Below are 19,224 nucleotides of genomic sequence, written 5' to 3'. Positions count from 1 at the left end.
CCAATGTTCAACGATGTATTGCGAGGTCATTCCCCCCAAGTCACGTACCAAATCAACAATACCGTATACTCTGGTGCGTATTACCTTGCCGACAGAATTTATCCTAGGTGGACCATATTCGTGAAAACAATTCTGAATCCCCAATCCGAGGAGGAAAAAAGCTTTGCTGCCTTTCAAGAAGGTTACAGGAAAGACGTGGAAAGGTGTTTCGGTATCTTGCAAGCTCGTTGAGGTATTATTAGGGGGTGTGGCTCGGATGTGTGATGAGGAGGTGCTGCAGACCATTATGATGACTTGTATCATCCTCCACAACATAATTGTGGAGGATGAGTATGATTATGATGCTCCAGAGGTGTTCGAACCGGATCCAATGAACACGGCCTTGACAAGGATTTATGAAAGGCGATTGGACCAAATGGACATCCATTAGAGCACGAACCGTTAGTTCGGGATGGTCGATTCAACAACCCCATGCTTGATCGTTACCAGGAAATGCAATCTTCGTATGTTCACGAGAGGCGTAAAGTTGACTTGATCGAGCACTTGTGGGAGATGAAAGGCAATCACAATGGATGAAGTCAAGATTAATGCTTTGTTTTCAAGTTTGCTTTATTTTGTGTGTGGTGTGGTTGGAATTATGTTTTGTTTTTAATTATGTTTTATTTTGTGTGTGGTGTGTTTGGAATTATGCTTTGTTTTTAATTATGCTTTTAATAATGCTTTGTTTTGTGTATTGTTTGCAATAAAATAAGGTTTGTTTTTAATTCATCTTTGTTTTCATGTGCAAATATTTTTAATAAATAGTCATATTATTTAATGCTTTCTTTATTGAATAAAAGGGAAACACTACAACAATTCTTAATACATATGGCAAATCTTTCAATCCAACCTAATGGTTTTGATCATTTAACCAATCCGTATTGCTTGGTCCGTCGTCATGGAAAAGTTTTCTTCTCATCACATCCCTTCGTTTTATCTTCCAATAGGACTTTGTTTCAGGAGACATATGGGTAGTATCCATGGCCATGATTTTCATCTCTCTATCCTCCATGTCTTGTTCTTGTGCTTGCTTTCTTTCAATTGCAAATACTTCATGTCTTGCCTCGTCCGCTTCTTCTCTTTTCAAGTCTCTCTCAAGTCTCAGTGCACTATTCTTAGCAACTTGCTCCAAAAATTGTGCACATTCATTGTTCGAAGTGCTCCCTTTCTTCGCCTTTGCCGCCTTTCTCCCAATAGGTCTCGGTGCACGTGGGAGTGATGAGTATTGATCTATTGGAGAGTCCAATGGCGAATCGGTTGCCGACGAATCGTGGAGCTGCATCTCATTCATCATAACCGGTGAAGTAGTGCAAATGATTTTGAATCTCAAACAATTCTTCACAATTTCCCAACATTAGTGACTCTGGAAACTTTTTTTGCCTTGCCCCGTGGCACCGAACCACATTTGTGCTTGTACGATCTATCAAAAAAAAAAAATGCAAATGCAACAAAAAAAAAATGAATATGGAAGAAACTAAAAATAATTTGGAAATGCAAGAAAAAAATTTGATTATGCAACAAAATATAAACAAGAAATGCAAGAAATAAAATGATTATGCAAGAAAAATAAATAAATATGGAAGAAAATATAAACAATTTACAAATGCAACAAAATATAAATAAATTAGAAATGCAAGAAAAATAAAATGCTAGAAAAAAATAGTTACATTAAATTGAATAAAACGAGAATTATAAATATTTTACCTTATCTGTAAGATTTTGACCGCTTCGAATGTTGTCCCTTGCTCTTGCTAAGTCATCCCTCCATTTCCCTTACTATTTATTCAAGATTTTCCATCTGGACTGTAACGCCATTTCTGTTCGAGCTGAACCAGATCTTTCAGCAAATTCTTCATGAATTTTTTTCACATATGAGCAAACTTCATCTCATTGCCTGCTATAGGGCAATGACTAACTTTCACCCAAGACTCACACAACACAATATCTTCCACAGTAGTCCAAGCACCTCTGGCTTCGACAGAAGAGGCCATTTATTTTTTTGATACAAATGGAAACTAGTAGAAAAATGTGAGTGGAATGGAAAAAAAATTGGAAGGAGAAGAGTTTGTATGAAGATTTGGTGTGAAAAGTGAATACAATTGATAGGTATTTATAGGGAAAAATTACAGTATTTTTTGGTATTTTTTTTATTTAAAAAATTTCGAATTTTTTGGATTTTTTTTTTTTGCCAAAACAACAAGGGGCGTCGAATTTTTGGAAAAGAAACCATCGCAACGCCTAGGGAGCGCCACGTGGCATTTTTCCTTTGGGCCCTGTCAGTGCTGACGTCGGTGAGCGAAGTCAAATTTTTTTACTGTTGGCACGTGAAATTCACATGCCAACGGTAAAAAAAAATTTGAAATTACGGTTGTTGACATCAGTGTGACGTCAGCGCCTTCGAGCTTGAGCCCAGGCAGATTTTTTCCGTGGGCTAGCCCGGATTGGTGGGACCCATCGCTTGCCCGAGCTTCTCCTCGCGCACTGGAGGCTTTCTAGGCTCATATGGGGGGCCTTTTGCCTGGTTTTGGTGTAGGGGTGGACATGCTCTTAGAGAGGAGTGTGGAGTCTTCAGCAGAGAAGAAAGCGAGGACCTTTGGAATTGGAAGAACCTACAGAAGGCAAGGAGAAAGAAGCAGTAGTCAAGCTTTAGGCACCGGTGTGGTGCCTGCCGAAGGCTCCTGATGCTTAAGTTAGCTATATATAGTAATTTTGGCAGAGTAACAGTAAATGTGAAAAAATAATTACCATTTTTACTCGGGTATTATTCCCTATTTATAGGGAAGTGAAAATGGGAGTTTTCGATGTGGGACTTTATGCAAGTTGCTATAGTGGTGATACGTGTCCTCGGGGATTAGGTTCGGTAGTCAGGAGCTTCGGCAAGTGTCTGCCACTTCAGAAGAGTGTTTTCCTTCTGCAGGGAAGAAGGCGTGCCTGCCTTGGTACTAGTCGTTTTGATGTTGGATATGCTCGGTTGATTATGGTGTAAACAACACGTGTATATATATATATATATATATTTTTTTTTTTTTTAATTAAAAATTTTGGGGGAGCAAAAATTTGTTTAGCTTTGCTGTCAAGAACTCCATAACCACGCAATGCAAACACATCAAAGAAAGCGGGTATTGCTGACAGACGATGATGCGTATTTGAGAAACATAAGAGAGAGTTGTTATTAAACGTAAAAAAGAACTAACTCAAAATAGAGACAAAAGATAACATGGTTAGGGAAATTTGGTAAGTAATTTTTTCTTCTCTTCTCTTCTGTTCGACAAAACAAACCAACTCTCTCTGGACAAGACAAAGAGGGGTTTCCCAGGCAGGCCTCTAGAATAATCACAGAGATAGAGAGAGAGAGAGAGAGAGAGAGAAACAAAACTTGGAGATCATAAAACATATGATCATCTTCTTGTAAGCAGGATCTGTAATCTGCCCACTTGGAGAGTTTTGAATTAATTATATTTTATAGGAGATTAAGAGAGTTAATTAAGAATTAATGGCAAGGATTAACAGAGGGCATGGAGAGAAGAGAGAAGAGTCCGTGGCAGTGGCCATAGACAAGGACAAAGGAAGTGAAAATGCCATCAAATGGGCTGTTGATCATCTTCTCACAAGAGGCCAACCTCTCACGTTGCTGCATGTTAAGCACACATCCTCTTCTGAAGGAGCCGACAGCCAAGGTGGTGGTGCTCAAGCCCAAAGCCTGTTTCTTTCGTACCGTTCCTTTTGCTCCAAAAAGAATGTGAGATCTAATTATTTTCTTTTATGTATAATTTTATACTTTACAATTACATAATTTCTTCGTCGAGACATGTTTATTAACCTAGAATGGAAAGGAGGAATCCAAACTACGTATGCTAAATATTTGGAAGGGAAATGCCACAAAAGTTTTATTTATTTATTTTAAGATTAATAAGCTCAAGAAAGATGAATGGAAACTCTGAAAAATGTTTGTTGATCAACGTTTAAGTATCACATTGACTGTTTTATTTTTCAAATCGCTTGGAATTTGAGATGCGGGTTGATATAATGAGTATGAAATACAATTTTCATGTTTAGTATGCACATTCTTCAAAATGTAATGCGTCTTACACATACCCTTGATAAATGCGAAATATTATTTATGTCGTTACAAACTGTTGATGGTTATATAGAAAAATTTAACAAAATTTAATTCATACAACTGCACAAACTAAGTAATTTAATTGCAAGTCAAGCAAACCATAGCAGAAAAAGAAATCAAAAGGATCTGGATCCATCAATCAAAAGTAACAAAATATATATACAATATGCTATTGCCTAAGGGGGCCGTCTAACACTTTTTTTTTGCTTGTGACTGATATCTTTGAAACAGATAAAATGCAATGAAGTCGTACTCGAGGATACTGATATTCCAAAAGCAATCATCAATTACGTTGTCACTAACTCAGTTGAGATTTTGGTTCTTGGTACACCAACAAAAAGTGGCCTTTTCAGGTTATTAATTAATTAATTAATTATTTCATCATAATCATCTTAATTGGCACCTAAATTCGATCCTAATTACCCAAATTTTCCTTCTTCTTTTTTTTTTTTAAATTTATTTTTTGCACCAAAAGATTCAAACTCACAGACGTTCCAAGCACAGTGTCAAAGGGGGCACCAGATTTTTGCTCTGTTTACGTGATTGGCAGGGGAAAGGTCTCGTACATGCGATGTGCTACCACAACAACACCACAAAAATCTGCCCCACGTAATCAGATACAACACCAACCCACCCCTGTTTCTGAAACCAAACCATCAGGTATATATATATACACATGTCTTCTGTAATTCTAGCATGTGTAATTATTTCCCACCTCATGATCATTATAACATGGTTTTGTTTTCACTAATTATTACTAATTCAAGTTTAATTTCTTTGATTCATACAGCATCGGAGAGGACACAGTACTATTCAGCTCGTAGCCCGCCAGATGCTGACACTCAAATCAAGTAAGCTCTAATTCTACTATTTGATTATTTAGGAGAGATTGAGAGAAACTGGTTTAGATATTTGAGAAACGATATGTTATCGATAATCATATGGACACCTTATCAGTGTCAAATCGACAGTTTGTCCTTTAATAAAACACGAACGTTGTGACCAAAAAAGAAATAGTTGAGAATTTATTCGTGATTGGATCGATGCGTTAACTCTTTTAAAAAGATAAGTAGATACTCCCCGCCCTCCTTGGCAAACTCTAGATGCTAAAAGTTTTCTAAGCCTATATGTTTGTGTGAACAACTCTATATGATGCTAAAAAAGAGGATGTGTGAGTAAAATCATAAGAGGGGCTAACCCAATAAAAATGATATCCAGGTCACCATTCACAAGAGGAAGAGCTTCAATGGACAAATCGTACGAGCTCTCGTCTGATACTGATATATCATTTGTGAGTAGTGGAAGGGCAAGCATCGATCACATTTCTCCTTCTTTCTATGATTTTGGTGCGGAAGTAGCGATGCCCTCTCGGCATTCAATTGGGTCAGAAATGGAGAGCAGAAGCTCCACATCATCATACTCAAGAAACAGGCTTTTTGATATGGGGTCTCCACAACACGAAATCTCATCGTGCTCGATCGAAAGTGGAAAATCATCGTCATCATCACAGAACATGGTAAGATAATTTCCCAGCATGGGAAACTTGTAACTATAAACTTATTTTCTCAACAACAAAAAAAAAAAAAAAAAAAAAAAAAAAAGCTAATATAGTTCATAGTATTGATACTTGCTTTGCTTTGGCAATAATATAGGATGATGTGGAAGCTGAGATGAGGAGGCTCAAGCTAGAGCTCAAGCAAACAATGGAGATGTACAGTATGGCCTGCAAGGAAGCACTGACAGCAAAACACAAGGTATCTGATGCGAAACCTTATTTGAGGGGTAGAATTTGTTTAAGTTTCGGTGTCATCTTCTTGAGAGCAAGAGGTGAATGACAAACCTACATGTCCTGCAACCATACACATAGCATAAAGAGAAATTCAATTTAATAAATAGAAACCTGGGTTTTGAACACTATTTAATCACATATTCTAATGACAAAATCATCACAGGAAAGGGAACTTAACCGGTGGAAATTGGAAGATGAACAAAGGTTAGAAGAGGCAAGACATGCTGAGGAAGCTGCATTGGCGCTTGTAGAGAGGGAGAAAGCCAAATGTAAGGCAGCCATCGAGGCAGCCGAAGTATCTCATAGGATTGCTGAATTGGAAGCACAAAAACGGAGGGCTGCAGAAATGAAAGCCTTTAAAGAATCCGAAGAGAAGAAGAAGGCACTCCAATCGAGGGCATACGATCCCAGGTACAGGAAATACACAATTGAGGAGATTGAGACCGCAACGAATGATTTCTCGCAAGCTCGCAAGATCGGGGAAGGAGGCTATGGACCAGTTTACAGAGGTGAACTGGACCACACGCCAGTGGCAATAAAAGTTCTACGTCCGGATGCAGCTCAAGGAAAGTCGCAGTTCAACCAGGAGGTTTGTGACATGGAACATTATAAAACTTTCAACTACCATCTTCAAATATACAACACACTAAACAACATATCCAATTTGTTTCCAGAATGGGGACCATATTGTTTGAAAACAAAACCAATTATAAATCCTAGGATTACTTTATTAATATTGCTTGGCATTTAATTTTATTGATCATGTATTGTTGTGGATTATATATCTGATAGTTTTTAGCAATGCAGGTTGAAGTATTGAGCTGCATACGGCATCCAAACATGGTTCTCCTCCTTGGAGCTTGCCCAGAGTATGGTTGCTTGGTCTATGAGTACATGGCTAATGGGAGCTTGGACGATTGTCTGTTCCGGCGAGGTAATACCCCAGTTATTCCTTGGCAGCTAAGGTTCCGAATTGCTGCAGAAATTGCGACAGGGCTTTTGTTTCTTCATCAAGCCAAGCCAGAACCCCTTGTACACCGTGACCTAAAACCCGGCAACATCTTGCTAGACCATAACTATGTGAGCAAGATCAGTGATGTAGGTTTGGCTAGGCTTGTGCCTCCATCAGTAGCCGACACTGTCACTCAGTATCACATGACATCAACCGCCGGAACATTTTGCTACATCGACCCAGAGTATCAGCAAACCGGTATGCTTGGAACAAAATCTGATATTTACTCACTTGGGGTCATGCTTCTACAACTAATAACAGCCAAGCCACCAATGGGGTTGACGCATCATGTCGAACGGGCTATTGAGATGGGGACTTTCGCTGAGATGCTTGACCCTGCAGTTCCTGATTGGCCTGTTGAGGAAGCCTTGAAGTTTGCCAAGCTGTGTTTACAGTGCGCTGAAATGAGGCGAAAAGACAGACCGGATCTTGCCAAGGTTGTGCTATCTGAACTTAACAGATTGAGAGCACTTGCAGACGAGAGCTTGAATTGTGTCATGAATGGTGCTGGTGGAGCATTCTCCCCGAGACAACGCTCGAATACCTCAATACAAGTAAGTTGCAAGGAACTGCATAACATCCCAAAATGTTCATGCTAGACTGACCTCTAAATCTTCACATCTTTTGTTGGTTCGTGTTTTGCTTCTTTGTTTTCATGTTTTCCTAAAACTCACATTTGATTTTCTTTAGGATGTCATGAGTGGACCACAATCTGGATATGATAGCCAAAGGAGCCGTTCAAGCACATCATCCTGGAAATAAGACACCATTCTCAAACTGATAAAACTTTTCCTCGTTCCAATTGTCAACTTTCTTGGAGCACACCATCTTATTGTCAACTTAAGTTGTTACTAAATTTGTTACTGTAAAGTCGTAGTTCCAGGAAAAGAGAGCGACTAATAGGAAAGAGAAATCAATTGTACAATTGGAATATTTGGAGATTGAATTAATTCTTTTATTTTGAACTTAGATAGTGTCAGCTAGGACCTTGCCGATAAAGCATTACGCTAAATTTTCCTATTGCATTATGATTATGGTTGAACAAACCTGCGCAGTTCATTAGAAATTTAAACTAGGCAGATGCTGTTCTGGCTTCATTTTGGATTGCCAAGGAACAAAATGATAGATCAATGGAACAAGGATTAGGGTTCTGGATATCGATCGAATCAAGTGTCAAGAATGGAACAATCAGGGGGTTGGCCCTGAGAATTTTGGGGCTCAAAATGGATTCCTAAATTGGGCATGAAATAAATTTGAAAAAAAAAAAAAAAAAAGATTTTTAGGAGCAATAATCTTTGGAACTTATGTCCGATTTTTATTTTGATCCTCAAATTTGAAAAATGGCTCATGTATTTCTTTAATTTTACTTTCTCTCACAGTGTTGGCATTGCCGTTATAATGTGTTACATTTTTGTTCAAATCTAAAGGGAAAATGACTTTCTTGCACGTATGTTTAGGGGCTTGTTTGGTTTGGAGAATGAATGTTTGAAATTGTTTAGGGTCTTATTGCACAAAATATTGGAATGGGAACAAATGTTCTTTCATAGTAACCATATTTTGCTAGTAGTATTTCCAAACACTTTCCACTCTAGAATGTAAATCACATTTTTCAAACATCCATTCTGCAAACCAAACAAGCCCCTAAATATATGTACGAATTTCTTGTGCCATGCAATTTCTACACCAACAAAAATAAATTCATAATGATTTTTATAGACTTATGCGTTCACCGTTATGTGAATATTAAATGAATTCCATTGCAATTACAAGCCCAACATTCTAATTTTGTGCATTGAAAAAATTAGTAACATGAATTTATCTTTTATAAGAACTTGTGACCAGTGAAATTTTTCTTTATGCGACTTTTACATTATAACAGGTGTATATTCATTAATATTTTATTTTAGATTCACAACATATCAATATTGTAGTATAATTACACTAATGTAGTGGGACATATATAATAAGAGTAATGCTATTTGGACACACAACATTGACTACCTTAATTGACCACCTTATGTGACAACTAATGTGTCATGCCATGTCAATTAATGAATATCGTCATGTCAATTAAAAAACAAATTAAAAAACCCTAGCATTTCTAGTGAGTGGCCTCATGACAACATTCATTAATTGACATAGCATGACACATCAGTTGCCACATAAGATGGTCAGTTAAGGTGGTCAATGTTGTGTGTCCAAATAGCATTACTCATAATAATATGAATAAATATAGGGGTTATAATTGCGAGTAATTGATTGGTTTCATTTATTTTTAAAAAAAATTTAAAATTTAATTCAAATGGTGGGTAATAAAAAAGGAAACAATAATTTTTCTTGCAACTGAAATGACCAATTGTTGCCTCAGATGAATGGCGCGTGTCCGCCCGCTGGTTTCACTCAAAAAGAAAACCAATGCCTATATATACACATATATAGATATATATCGAAATCCACTCAGTCTCATTAAAATCATTTCTTCAATTCAATCAGATCTCTCTCGCGCTTCCATCAGACACGCTCAAACCAATTAGTGAGTTTGCTGCGATCCCTAGAGCCATTGAATTTTCTTAATTTCTTGTTTCTGAAATATTAATAATAATTATTGCCAGCATTTTCTCACTCAGCTCATCGTCATTGTGCTTGTGAGCCTCGAATCTGATTTGTATAATTTTACTATTTGAGTAATTTTTATTGTTTGGTCCGTTTGGTTTCCAAGACAACGCAGGAAATTGTATGCTTCTAGTTGTAGAAATTCCAGTGTTTATGATTGAGTAAATCTCGATTTTATGGGCATTTTTTCCTCTGTTTTCTTGGCTACCAAGTGGGCTCGAATTGGCATGTTTTGAATTCTACTGCATGATTGGAGTCGAAAATTGTAGTTTAGTTATGGTGGTTTGGATATGGTAGATTTGAAATTGGTGGAATAAATGTGGTAGGCTTTTATGGAAATTGAATCGATTGGGTAGTTTTGATGAGTTCTGAGTAGCAAACAAGGGATCCATTGATTAATGTGGTCTTCCGTGCATTTATTGTTCTTGGTGATGTGGTGTAGGTGAATTTCTTCTAAAACTAGACTATATGTATATGAAATTCTACGGGCAAATTAAGAAAGTTTTGAATGCTGCAATTCCTTGTGCGCAAGTGTGTGATTAGACTCAAATGGGCAGGGGATATGTAATATGTTGGCATGATGAAAATTAAGAAAGAAATGTGTGTGTGTGTGTGTGTGTGTGCGCGCGCACACAAGTGCACCCATGCATGTGGATTTCAAAATGACTGTGTTGTTTGATGATATGGTTGCAGCTGCAAATGGGAATATATCTCAGTGCTCCCAAAACTGATAAGGTCTCAGAAGATGGTGAGAATGACAAACTTCGATACGGGTCATCCTCCATGCAAGGGTGGCGTTCGACCATGGAAGATGCTGTAAGTCTTTATATCGTTCTTCTTATTCACTTAGATGACGCTCAGAGAGTGCAGCTGAGTAGTTCTTGTTGTTTGGTCTTTGTATTTTCTTAGTGAGCTTCGCATTTCACATGCAATTGTCATACTTAGCATTATTACTTCATGGCATTTGGTTTGTCACTACAGAAGTCCTAGATGAAGGTAATTATCATCTTGTTAAATTGGTTTTCCTGAGAATGGACACATATTGAATATGTAATACAGAAAGTGCACTAAAAGTATTCTAGTATACTAATCTTGCCATAGATTATGTACTATCTTGCCTATTTACACTAAAGGTACTTGACTTTTGACTTTTATTGCAGCATGCAGCTATTCCAGATTTTGACGGTTCAACATCTTTCTTTGCTGTTTATGATGGTCATGGAGGTTAGGTTTCCAAGCTCTATAATTTAACTCTACTTAATGCTATCTTTCTTATCATTTTAAGAAACTTTTTCCATTTATAGTTGGTTTTCATATGCATGTTGGACTGCCCAAGTATTTCTGGAGAGGACTCGTATATGGTGTAACCAGGCCTGAATAATCTTGAGTTTTATGGAGCTGAATTTGGATATTTGCAAAATAAAATATGTAAAAAATTTCGTTGAAGAGTTTATTAATTGAATTGTTTTCATCTTATTATTTTTTTATAAAACAAAGTTATGTCACTTCAAAACTTCTTGTGCACATAGGTGCAGAAGGTCTGTTGACAATGCTAATTATTATAGAACTTGTGATGGTTGCAATTTCTATTTTAAGCTTTCCTTTATACCTTCTGCTTCTGTTCACTTCAAAGATCTCACCCTCAGATCTGGTTTGGAGTTTGGTTGGTTTTAACTTTTATCACATGGTAAACAGTTAGCTGTACTCACCATGATTGCAGACCTGCAATCGGCATTTATTTTGTGTTTCAGAAAAACCTCCAAAGTCTACTCAATCTTAATTGAAAATCTCTCATTATTTAATTAATTTAGTGAAATTTTTTTACCAATCAGTTGGCTTTCCTGTGTTATTCAGTAGGTATTGCATTGTGTGATTGGAAGCTGAAGATTAATTTAATGGAAAAATAAGTTCTGTGGCCATATTATGGTGGGAAAAGGGAAATAGCGTAACCAAATATGAAGGCCACTTTAACGTGCCCAACAAAGTATATTGCTAGATTGTTGGTATGATGAGTTGTATTTATCAGCACTAGGGGTGGGTGGGGGAGTGGCAGAGTTTTCAATTGAAGATATTATGGATTTTACACATGGTGTGCAGCCCAAAATATGACCAAAAAGAAAATAATGCCAAATACGGGAACAATGTGTGCGAAAATTTCCATATTAACGCATGAGGTTGACATATAGGGCCTAGTCTTCAAAGTCCTGGAATTTTTATTTTACATATGTCTTGGATTGTGCAGCAATGTTTTAGTGGTTTTTCTTTTCCTTCCCACCTTTTGGCCCCGCAGCAGAAAGGAAGGGGGTGGTTAGTTAGAGCATTTCATGCTTAATGTTTAAGTTATATAGGTTGGTACTATCTGTGGAGGTTTTGTCATCACTGGTCCATTGATTTGCAGGTAAAGCAGTGGCAAATTTCTGCGCCAAGTATCTCCACCAACAGGTGCTCAAGGATGAAGCATATCTAGCTGGCGATTTAGGCACTTCTCTACAGAAAGCTTTTCTCAGGTTACTTAATCCCTTGTGTTAGTAATCTTCAATTTAGCAATTTTCAGCGGATGCATCTGTGTTATCAATTTTTCCCAAGAACAAGGCTGCAGAATGGTGTCTTTCTCCTGTAAGTCATTTGTTGTAAACAGCTTGGGAACTTGAAACTAGGCCATTGTTCTGCTACCACTGCCGGCCATTATCATTGCTGCATTGTGTTAATGCGCCTAAGATAAGTAAACTTGCATCAATGCCCATTCATTTAATAGATTTTCACACTGCCGTACATGCTCATGCCTTTTCTTTAATTATCATTTCATAGGGCATGGACAGTATGTTATGAAACTTTACAGAAATTGTATCGTCAAATCCAATTATAACATCTCAGTGGACTTTCATTTTGAATTGGTTTTCAAAGTTATAAAATTTATGATGGAACAAAATTAGTGGCAGAAATCTGTAATAAGGGTATCAAAGGGATAATTTAGATAGATGTGATTATGATGCAGGATGGATGAGATGATGCGTGGACAAAGAGGCTGGAGAGAATTAGCCGTACTGGGAGATAAGATAGACAAAGTTTCTGGTCTTATAGAAGGATTCATTTTTTCTCCCAAGAGTGTTGAAGCTAAAAGTGGTGCATTTAATGACCATACTGATCAATGGTCTTCTGAAGAGGTACTTGTTATACCATCGTTACTTCAGCTGCATTTAACAATGGCACTATGTTTTCCATTTGCTTTGTTATCCATATCACCAGATGCATCTCACAAAAAGAAGTCTAGGAAAACAGTGAAGATATTCTCTGCCTGCTTTGTATATATTCCATGTGATGTAATACTTACATATTTGACCCATAGGAATGAGTTCGCTTTTACTTCCTACCCAGATTCAACCCCTCCACAGCCACCTTACCCAAATAAAATAACTCATTTCCCTTGCTTACCATAGCATTGCAACCCTGTTTCTTAAACCAGCCTAAATGATCGGTATAAATTCAATCAACGGATTCCCCTTGCCTCCTGATCCATTGGGCAAGTGGAAGACATTGAACGGCTCTTTACATTTCCTATTGCTTTGGTTTCAGAAAGTAAGAATCTAAGGTTTTGCATCAGACTTGGTTTCTAGCAGTCCTGCATCTATTTTGATGTTATAATGAATGTTATGGGAATTTGATTAGTTACTTTCTGTTTGATATATTTTACTATGTAATCGGATTTTCATGAAGAAAAGCTTTTGGGCTTGAAACCAGGGGCCTCACTCTGATTTTGATGGACCGAATTCTGGAAGCACAGCTTGTGTTGCTATCATCCGAAACAATCAACTTGTTGTTGCCAATGCTGGTGATTCTCGTTGTGTTATATCCAGGAAGGGTCAGGTATTATATTGTTTTAATGCAATTTTTACCTATGGACTTTATGTAAGGATTGCATTTTGGGGCAGCTTTGTTCACACTTAAAAAATTATCTCAGTTTCATAAAAAATTAAAAAAAAATTATCTCAGTTATCCCAAAAAGAAGGTGTACAGCATCCTTAAAACACACGACAGAAACCAAAGCCTGCCAAACACAATCAGAGCAATCATGGAATGCAGAAGAGGCCAAAGCCCATAGAAAGGACCGAAAATCTAGCCTTATCTCATTAAAAGTCCCCACACTCACCAATTGAACTGTTCCTTAACATCCATATCAGCCAAAAAGAATGGTTATGTTCATCTTCTGAGATTTTGATTTCGGCGAATCTCGCATGGACAACCTGCCCCTGACCCCAACTTTTGTGCCAGTTTCTAGGAATATATCAATTGGTTTTCTGCCATTGTGTTGTTTGCTGAGCTGCTAATCTTTAACAGGTTTTTTGTCTGATGAGCTGCTATTGTGATGCCTTATTGAAATTTTAAATGCAGGCATATAATCTGTCAAAAGATCATAAGCCTGACATTGAGAATGAAAAAGAAAGAATTCTGAAGGCTGGTGGATTCATCCAAGTTGGAAGGGTCAATGGAAGTTTGAACTTGGCCAGAGCTATTGGTACAAAAATATTTCCTTACCATGTGAAAGGAGAAACCGAGAAATAACCTCCTTTTCTTTTTATATTTGAATTGCCTGTAGTTTAAAATTATGTTGTTTGCAGGGGATGCAGAATTCAAGCAGAACAAACATTTGCCTGTTGAAAGGCAGATCGTAACTGCCAATCCAGACGTAACTAGTGTATGAGACATTTCATTTTGGAATTAAATGATATAAATTGGGCTGAAATTTTTTAACCATATATAAATGCAATACAGCCAATCTTACAAGAAAGAAAACTAAGTCTTTTTTTTTAAGATGAAAAGCCTTTTCTGGGGATTGAAGTTATATTATTTAGATGCTAGTCAGACTTTTGAACTTTTAAAGGAAGAAAGTGCTGTTTTTGACTTTTTATTTCCTTATAAGACTTTTGCTGGCATAAACAATTGGGGTATGCCATTTATCAGATTTGTTTGCAGTTGCACTAATTTTATGTTGTTCAAAGTTTTAAAATTTCCCTTGATGTAGGTTGAGATTTGTGATGATGATGAGTTTCTCGTCATAGCTTGTGATGGGATATGGTAAGTTTGTTTCCCTTTTTAATTTACTTTCCTATCCGAAAAAATAGGTTTCTGTCAATTACTGTGTATATTTTATCTCCATCTGATATGTTCTCCAACGCCAAAGGCTGTAGGGGTAAGACTAGAAAAATTGGAAGGGTGGAAGGAAGGGCTTTATGTGGTTGGTTCTTCTCACAAGTTAAGATGGCTGTTACTTAAACAGTTAGCTAGAAATACATCCTGTGGAAGAACCAATTACCATCTCTTTAGAAGCCTGTAAATGCATGGAATTTAACAATTACTGGTTAATGTAAGAATGAAGTTATATATAGTTGACGGTCTGATGACACTTGGCTTTAACTAGTATATATACAAGATTTGCAAGCTCTCCGACAATATAGTTATGGTTATAAATGTACAAGTAACCTTGTTAGCTTCTTATTTTCCAAAATGTCGGAGGAAAGTAATCAAAGTTGAATCTCCTGTGTTCTGTATCTGGATTTAAAAGTTTTCCTTTAAGGGAAGAATCTTTGATGTGAAGGTCTGCTGATTTGAACTTGTCTCCGTTGAACCTGTTACTCCAGTGTATCATGTGATAGTAAGCCCAAAACTAAATATTATTGAAGAATGCACTCGTAAATTCATACGTGGTTCTCTGTCAAGATTTCCCTGTAACTTAGTTTTGAATATTTGTTCCCATGGGAAAAAAAAAAGTTAATAACATTGTTTATTATCCATCCAATGCTTGCGCGAGAGAAAATATGTGTGGTAGTAAGGTGAGGTGAGTACTTTCTTTTAGTGCCATTTGGTTTACTGTTTACCTAAGGCAATTCCCGAATGCTCTCATATTCTTGTTTGTCTGTGTTGTCAACAATTTAGTTGTTATCTGTGCTTGCTTTTTCTCCACCTTCTTTACCTGATTGGTTTCAAGATCTCAACTGCTCCTCAAAGTATTGTTCTTCCAGTTGTTACTTCATGTCATTTAGTTTTGACTCCTTGTTAGGTTCTTAGAAAGCACATGTTTGGGAGGTCAAAAGGCTGACAACATTGTTGAACTTGTGTCTCTGTCGTATGATTTTTCTAATGCTGTATTTTCTATTTCTGAAATATAAGTGAAATTAATATGTTCCTACTTTGTTGACACTGATGCACGCTCTCTAGGGACTGCATGTCAAGCCAACAACTTGTGGACTACGTTCGGGAACAATTAAAACATGTAAGTTGAGGAGACTTCCCTTATATATCCAAATATATACTGTCTGAGTAACATAAAATATTTGTATGATAATGTAGGAAAGTAAACTCTCGGTGATTTGTGAGAGAGTGTTTGAAAGGTGCTTGGCACCATCATCTGGTGGAGAGGGGTGTGACAACATGACAATGATCTTGGTTCAGCTTAAGAAACCTGTTACTTCAGCTGCTTCTGTCGAGGACAAGCCTCTCTCGTCGAATCCATCATCTGAGAAGGATAAAAGCTCAGCAAAAGCTAAATAGATCTTCCCATGACTATCGAATGACTGCATTTTCTGCAAGTTAGGGCTTTTGGTGATCTCAGAAAATCATAAATTCGTTCGGATTAGGAAAGAATTCTCATGACAGTATGTGTTCACGGTGTTTTGTCAAGTACACGTATAGCTTACGAGTTCTGTACATGTGTCTGGGAGTTTGTCTTTTGGGTTCCCTCCAGATTTTGAAGAGCTTTGCCAGCAAATTTTTAAGACTGAACACTTGCTTCAGATGGTAACCTGACCAAGAAAAAAATATATCAAGATTTTATTCTTTTTCTTTTCATATTGTTTGTGTGAAGTGTGAACAATAATTCTATGAATGAACACCATGCAGCGGCTGTACTTGAATACATACATTGAAAGTTTTGAATTGGATGCATGTCTAACGAACAATACATAACTATATTAGTAAGCTACAATAGTTGTCCCAGAAGTATACAATACATAACTATGTTGATGTCTTCATTGTATTGTCGAAGATTATTTAATGAAGTTTCTCTTTGATAATTTAATGGTATATTATAATATTAACAAAAAAAAAAATTGGTATATTTAATTATTGGGTCCCAAAATAGATCTACACATTTCTCGTTACAATAATAAATGTAAGTGTAGAATCCTCTAATGTTTTATGTTAGATACGTGTTTTACAGTACAAATGTGTATAATCCGTGTATTGAATCTTCTAAACTATTCATATAATATGTGTTTTATATGGTAAAATATGGAATGGGAAAAGTATGAATAAAATATGTACGTGTTTTATAAGGTAAAATTTTGGCAAGATACAACTAAAAAGTTCAACCACTATATAATATTTTAATATAATTTATTTAAATATATTTAAATATATTATTTTTATTCAATAATATATTAAAAATACAGGTATAATATGTAAATTGTGTCTGTATTATTCAAAATTTTGAAAACAATATGTATGTTAAATGTGAAAATATGTATGTACGTGTATTGTATATTTGTGTGAAGCCCTTTATTTTATTTTATATATATATATATATAAATGTTTTGCTATCTATTTAGGTTTATAAGTTAAATTATGTTAAATTGGTTATAATTGTATATGTGTAGTTATCTTGCCACACAGTATGTATATATATAGTTGTTACTTTTATAATAATTATTAAGAATAATACTTATTTGTTTGATACATAATTGGATTTGTAAGGGTCCCACGTACAAGCTTTATCACTTAAGGTGGTATGTACATCAAATCTTACTCACATGCACCATCCTAATTTCTTCACAAGTGTCTACCTGTTGTAAAAGAATAAACATGTGGAGCCCACTAACTATTCATTACTGTTCATTACTGTTCATTTGGCGGCTTGATAGAGTTTTCATTACTGTTCATTACTGTTCATTTGGCGGCTTTGATAGAGTTTGTCTGTCACGGGTGAACAGTGATGAATAGTGATGAATAGTGATTATTTCAGCCTATAAATAAGAAGAGAAACGGAAAGAAGAAGAGAAGAAAAAAGGAGAAAGGAAGAGAAGGAAGAAAGAGGAAAGAGAGAGCAGAGAGAAATTCTCCTAGAGAGAAAATTCAGTGAGCCACATATATTATAAACACTAAACTTGTAGCCCTATTATTTTACATAGTGGAAAAGTTACTGCTGCTGCTCTCCGAGGACGTAGGCATAGCCGAACCTCGTTAAATGCTGTGTCTCATCTACTTTACGTGCAGCTCTGAATTATCACACATATCCCAGGTTATTTTATAACACGTTATCAGCACGAGAAGCTCTCAGGTATAATTTTTGTGCTGCACTATTATTTATAATACTAACCATTATGTTGATGTAAAGAAGAAAAGCCAACGCATCTAGCTTTCCACTAATATATCAGTATAATATATATATATATATATATATGAAAAGTTGATGGTAATATAATATACTATATTTATCTGCTTTTCTATTACTAACCATTAACAAAAATGGACCCTTGGTAATACTAAACATATTATCAGTGGGAGGCCGTTACTAATACTAACAATTTAATTTATGAATTTAATTTACTGCACATTTACATTTATTTAAAAGGGTGGTGCGGGTTTATCGTCCACCCCTTTACGTTCATTTAAAAGTATGGAGCAGAATTAGTGCCCATACACGCACGTTTAATTTATGAATTTAAATTACCGCACATTTACATTTATTTAAAAGGGTGGTGCGGGTTTATCGTCCACGCCTTTACTTTTATTTAAAGTGTGGTGCGGGTTTTATCGTCCATACCAGTAATTTATTTACCAGCAATTTATTTTATGGACTAAATGTGCTGTATGATGAGTTTTTACAGTATGCAGATCAGGACCAGCAATTCCTTGATCCTCATCATACAATTACATCAGGACTTGAAGATCCTTGATGATGATATTGATATGAGAGCTGGCAGTCTCTCCGGTACTATACTTGTAAACATGTGATTGGACTTAAAGGTCCTTGATCCCTGACATGTGAATAAGGACCTGGGGTTCCTTAATGATGTAATAGTACCGTATTGGTTCATAGTGCCGTACACATGGATGATAACTGTACTGGCAGATGTACTGTACACATGAATAGATATGTATTCATGACTTGATGAACAGTACTATTCACATGAATAGTGACGTATGCATAAATATGAGCCATGGATGATAACTGTACTGGCAGATGTACTGTACACATGAATAGATATGTATTCATGACTTGATGAACAGTACTATTCACATGAATAGTGACGTATGCATAAATATGAACTATTTTGGGTAAACCGTCACTATATACAAAAGGGAACCTGCAGTTTCATGGTGCCGTACACATTGATGATAACTGTACTGGCAGATGTACTGTACACATGAATAGATATGTGATGAATAGTACTATTCACATGAATAGTGACGTATGCATAAATATGAACCATTTTGGGTAAACCGTCACTATATACAAAAGGGAACCTGCAGTTCCTTTAAACTCATGGATGAGAAATTAAATGAGATGCCAGAAGTTCCTCAAAATATGGACAATTATGTAACGCTTGAAGTCCCGGATATTGTACAGAAAATTGTAAAATGTCCCATACCATGAGA

The 19,224-nt window shown here is 36.3% G+C and overlaps 2 protein-coding genes across 2 annotated transcripts; both read left to right on the top strand.

The window, feature by feature from the left end:
• LOC109947960 (U-box domain-containing protein 52-like) lies at positions 3,505–7,722 on the top strand. The gene is made up of 9 exons (XM_020559843.1): positions 3,505–3,778; positions 4,391–4,512; positions 4,635–4,837; positions 4,950–5,010; positions 5,378–5,675; positions 5,812–5,913; positions 6,112–6,537; positions 6,756–7,514; positions 7,651–7,722. The coding sequence occupies exons 1-9, from the start codon at positions 3,533–3,535 to the stop codon at positions 7,720–7,722; spliced, it is 2,289 nt and encodes a 762-aa protein (XP_020415432.1). The 5' UTR covers positions 3,505–3,532.
• LOC18781568 (probable protein phosphatase 2C 60) lies at positions 9,375–16,598 on the top strand. The gene is made up of 11 exons (XM_007217187.2): positions 9,375–9,493; positions 10,267–10,389; positions 10,734–10,797; positions 11,972–12,080; positions 12,569–12,737; positions 13,312–13,437; positions 13,963–14,086; positions 14,190–14,266; positions 14,594–14,646; positions 15,787–15,841; positions 15,919–16,598. Exons 2-11 carry the CDS (start codon positions 10,273–10,275, stop codon positions 16,117–16,119), a joined length of 1,095 nt encoding a protein of 364 aa, XP_007217249.1. The 5' UTR covers positions 9,375–9,493; positions 10,267–10,272; the 3' UTR covers positions 16,120–16,598.

Source organism: Prunus persica, chromosome G3, assembly GCF_000346465.2.
Source record: "Prunus persica cultivar Lovell chromosome G3, Prunus_persica_NCBIv2, whole genome shotgun sequence".
Classification (NCBI taxonomy): domain Eukaryota; kingdom Viridiplantae; phylum Streptophyta; class Magnoliopsida; order Rosales; family Rosaceae; genus Prunus; species Prunus persica.
The sequence above is the reverse complement of the archived record's forward strand: the minus strand, read 5'-3'. Positions and strand labels throughout refer to the sequence as shown.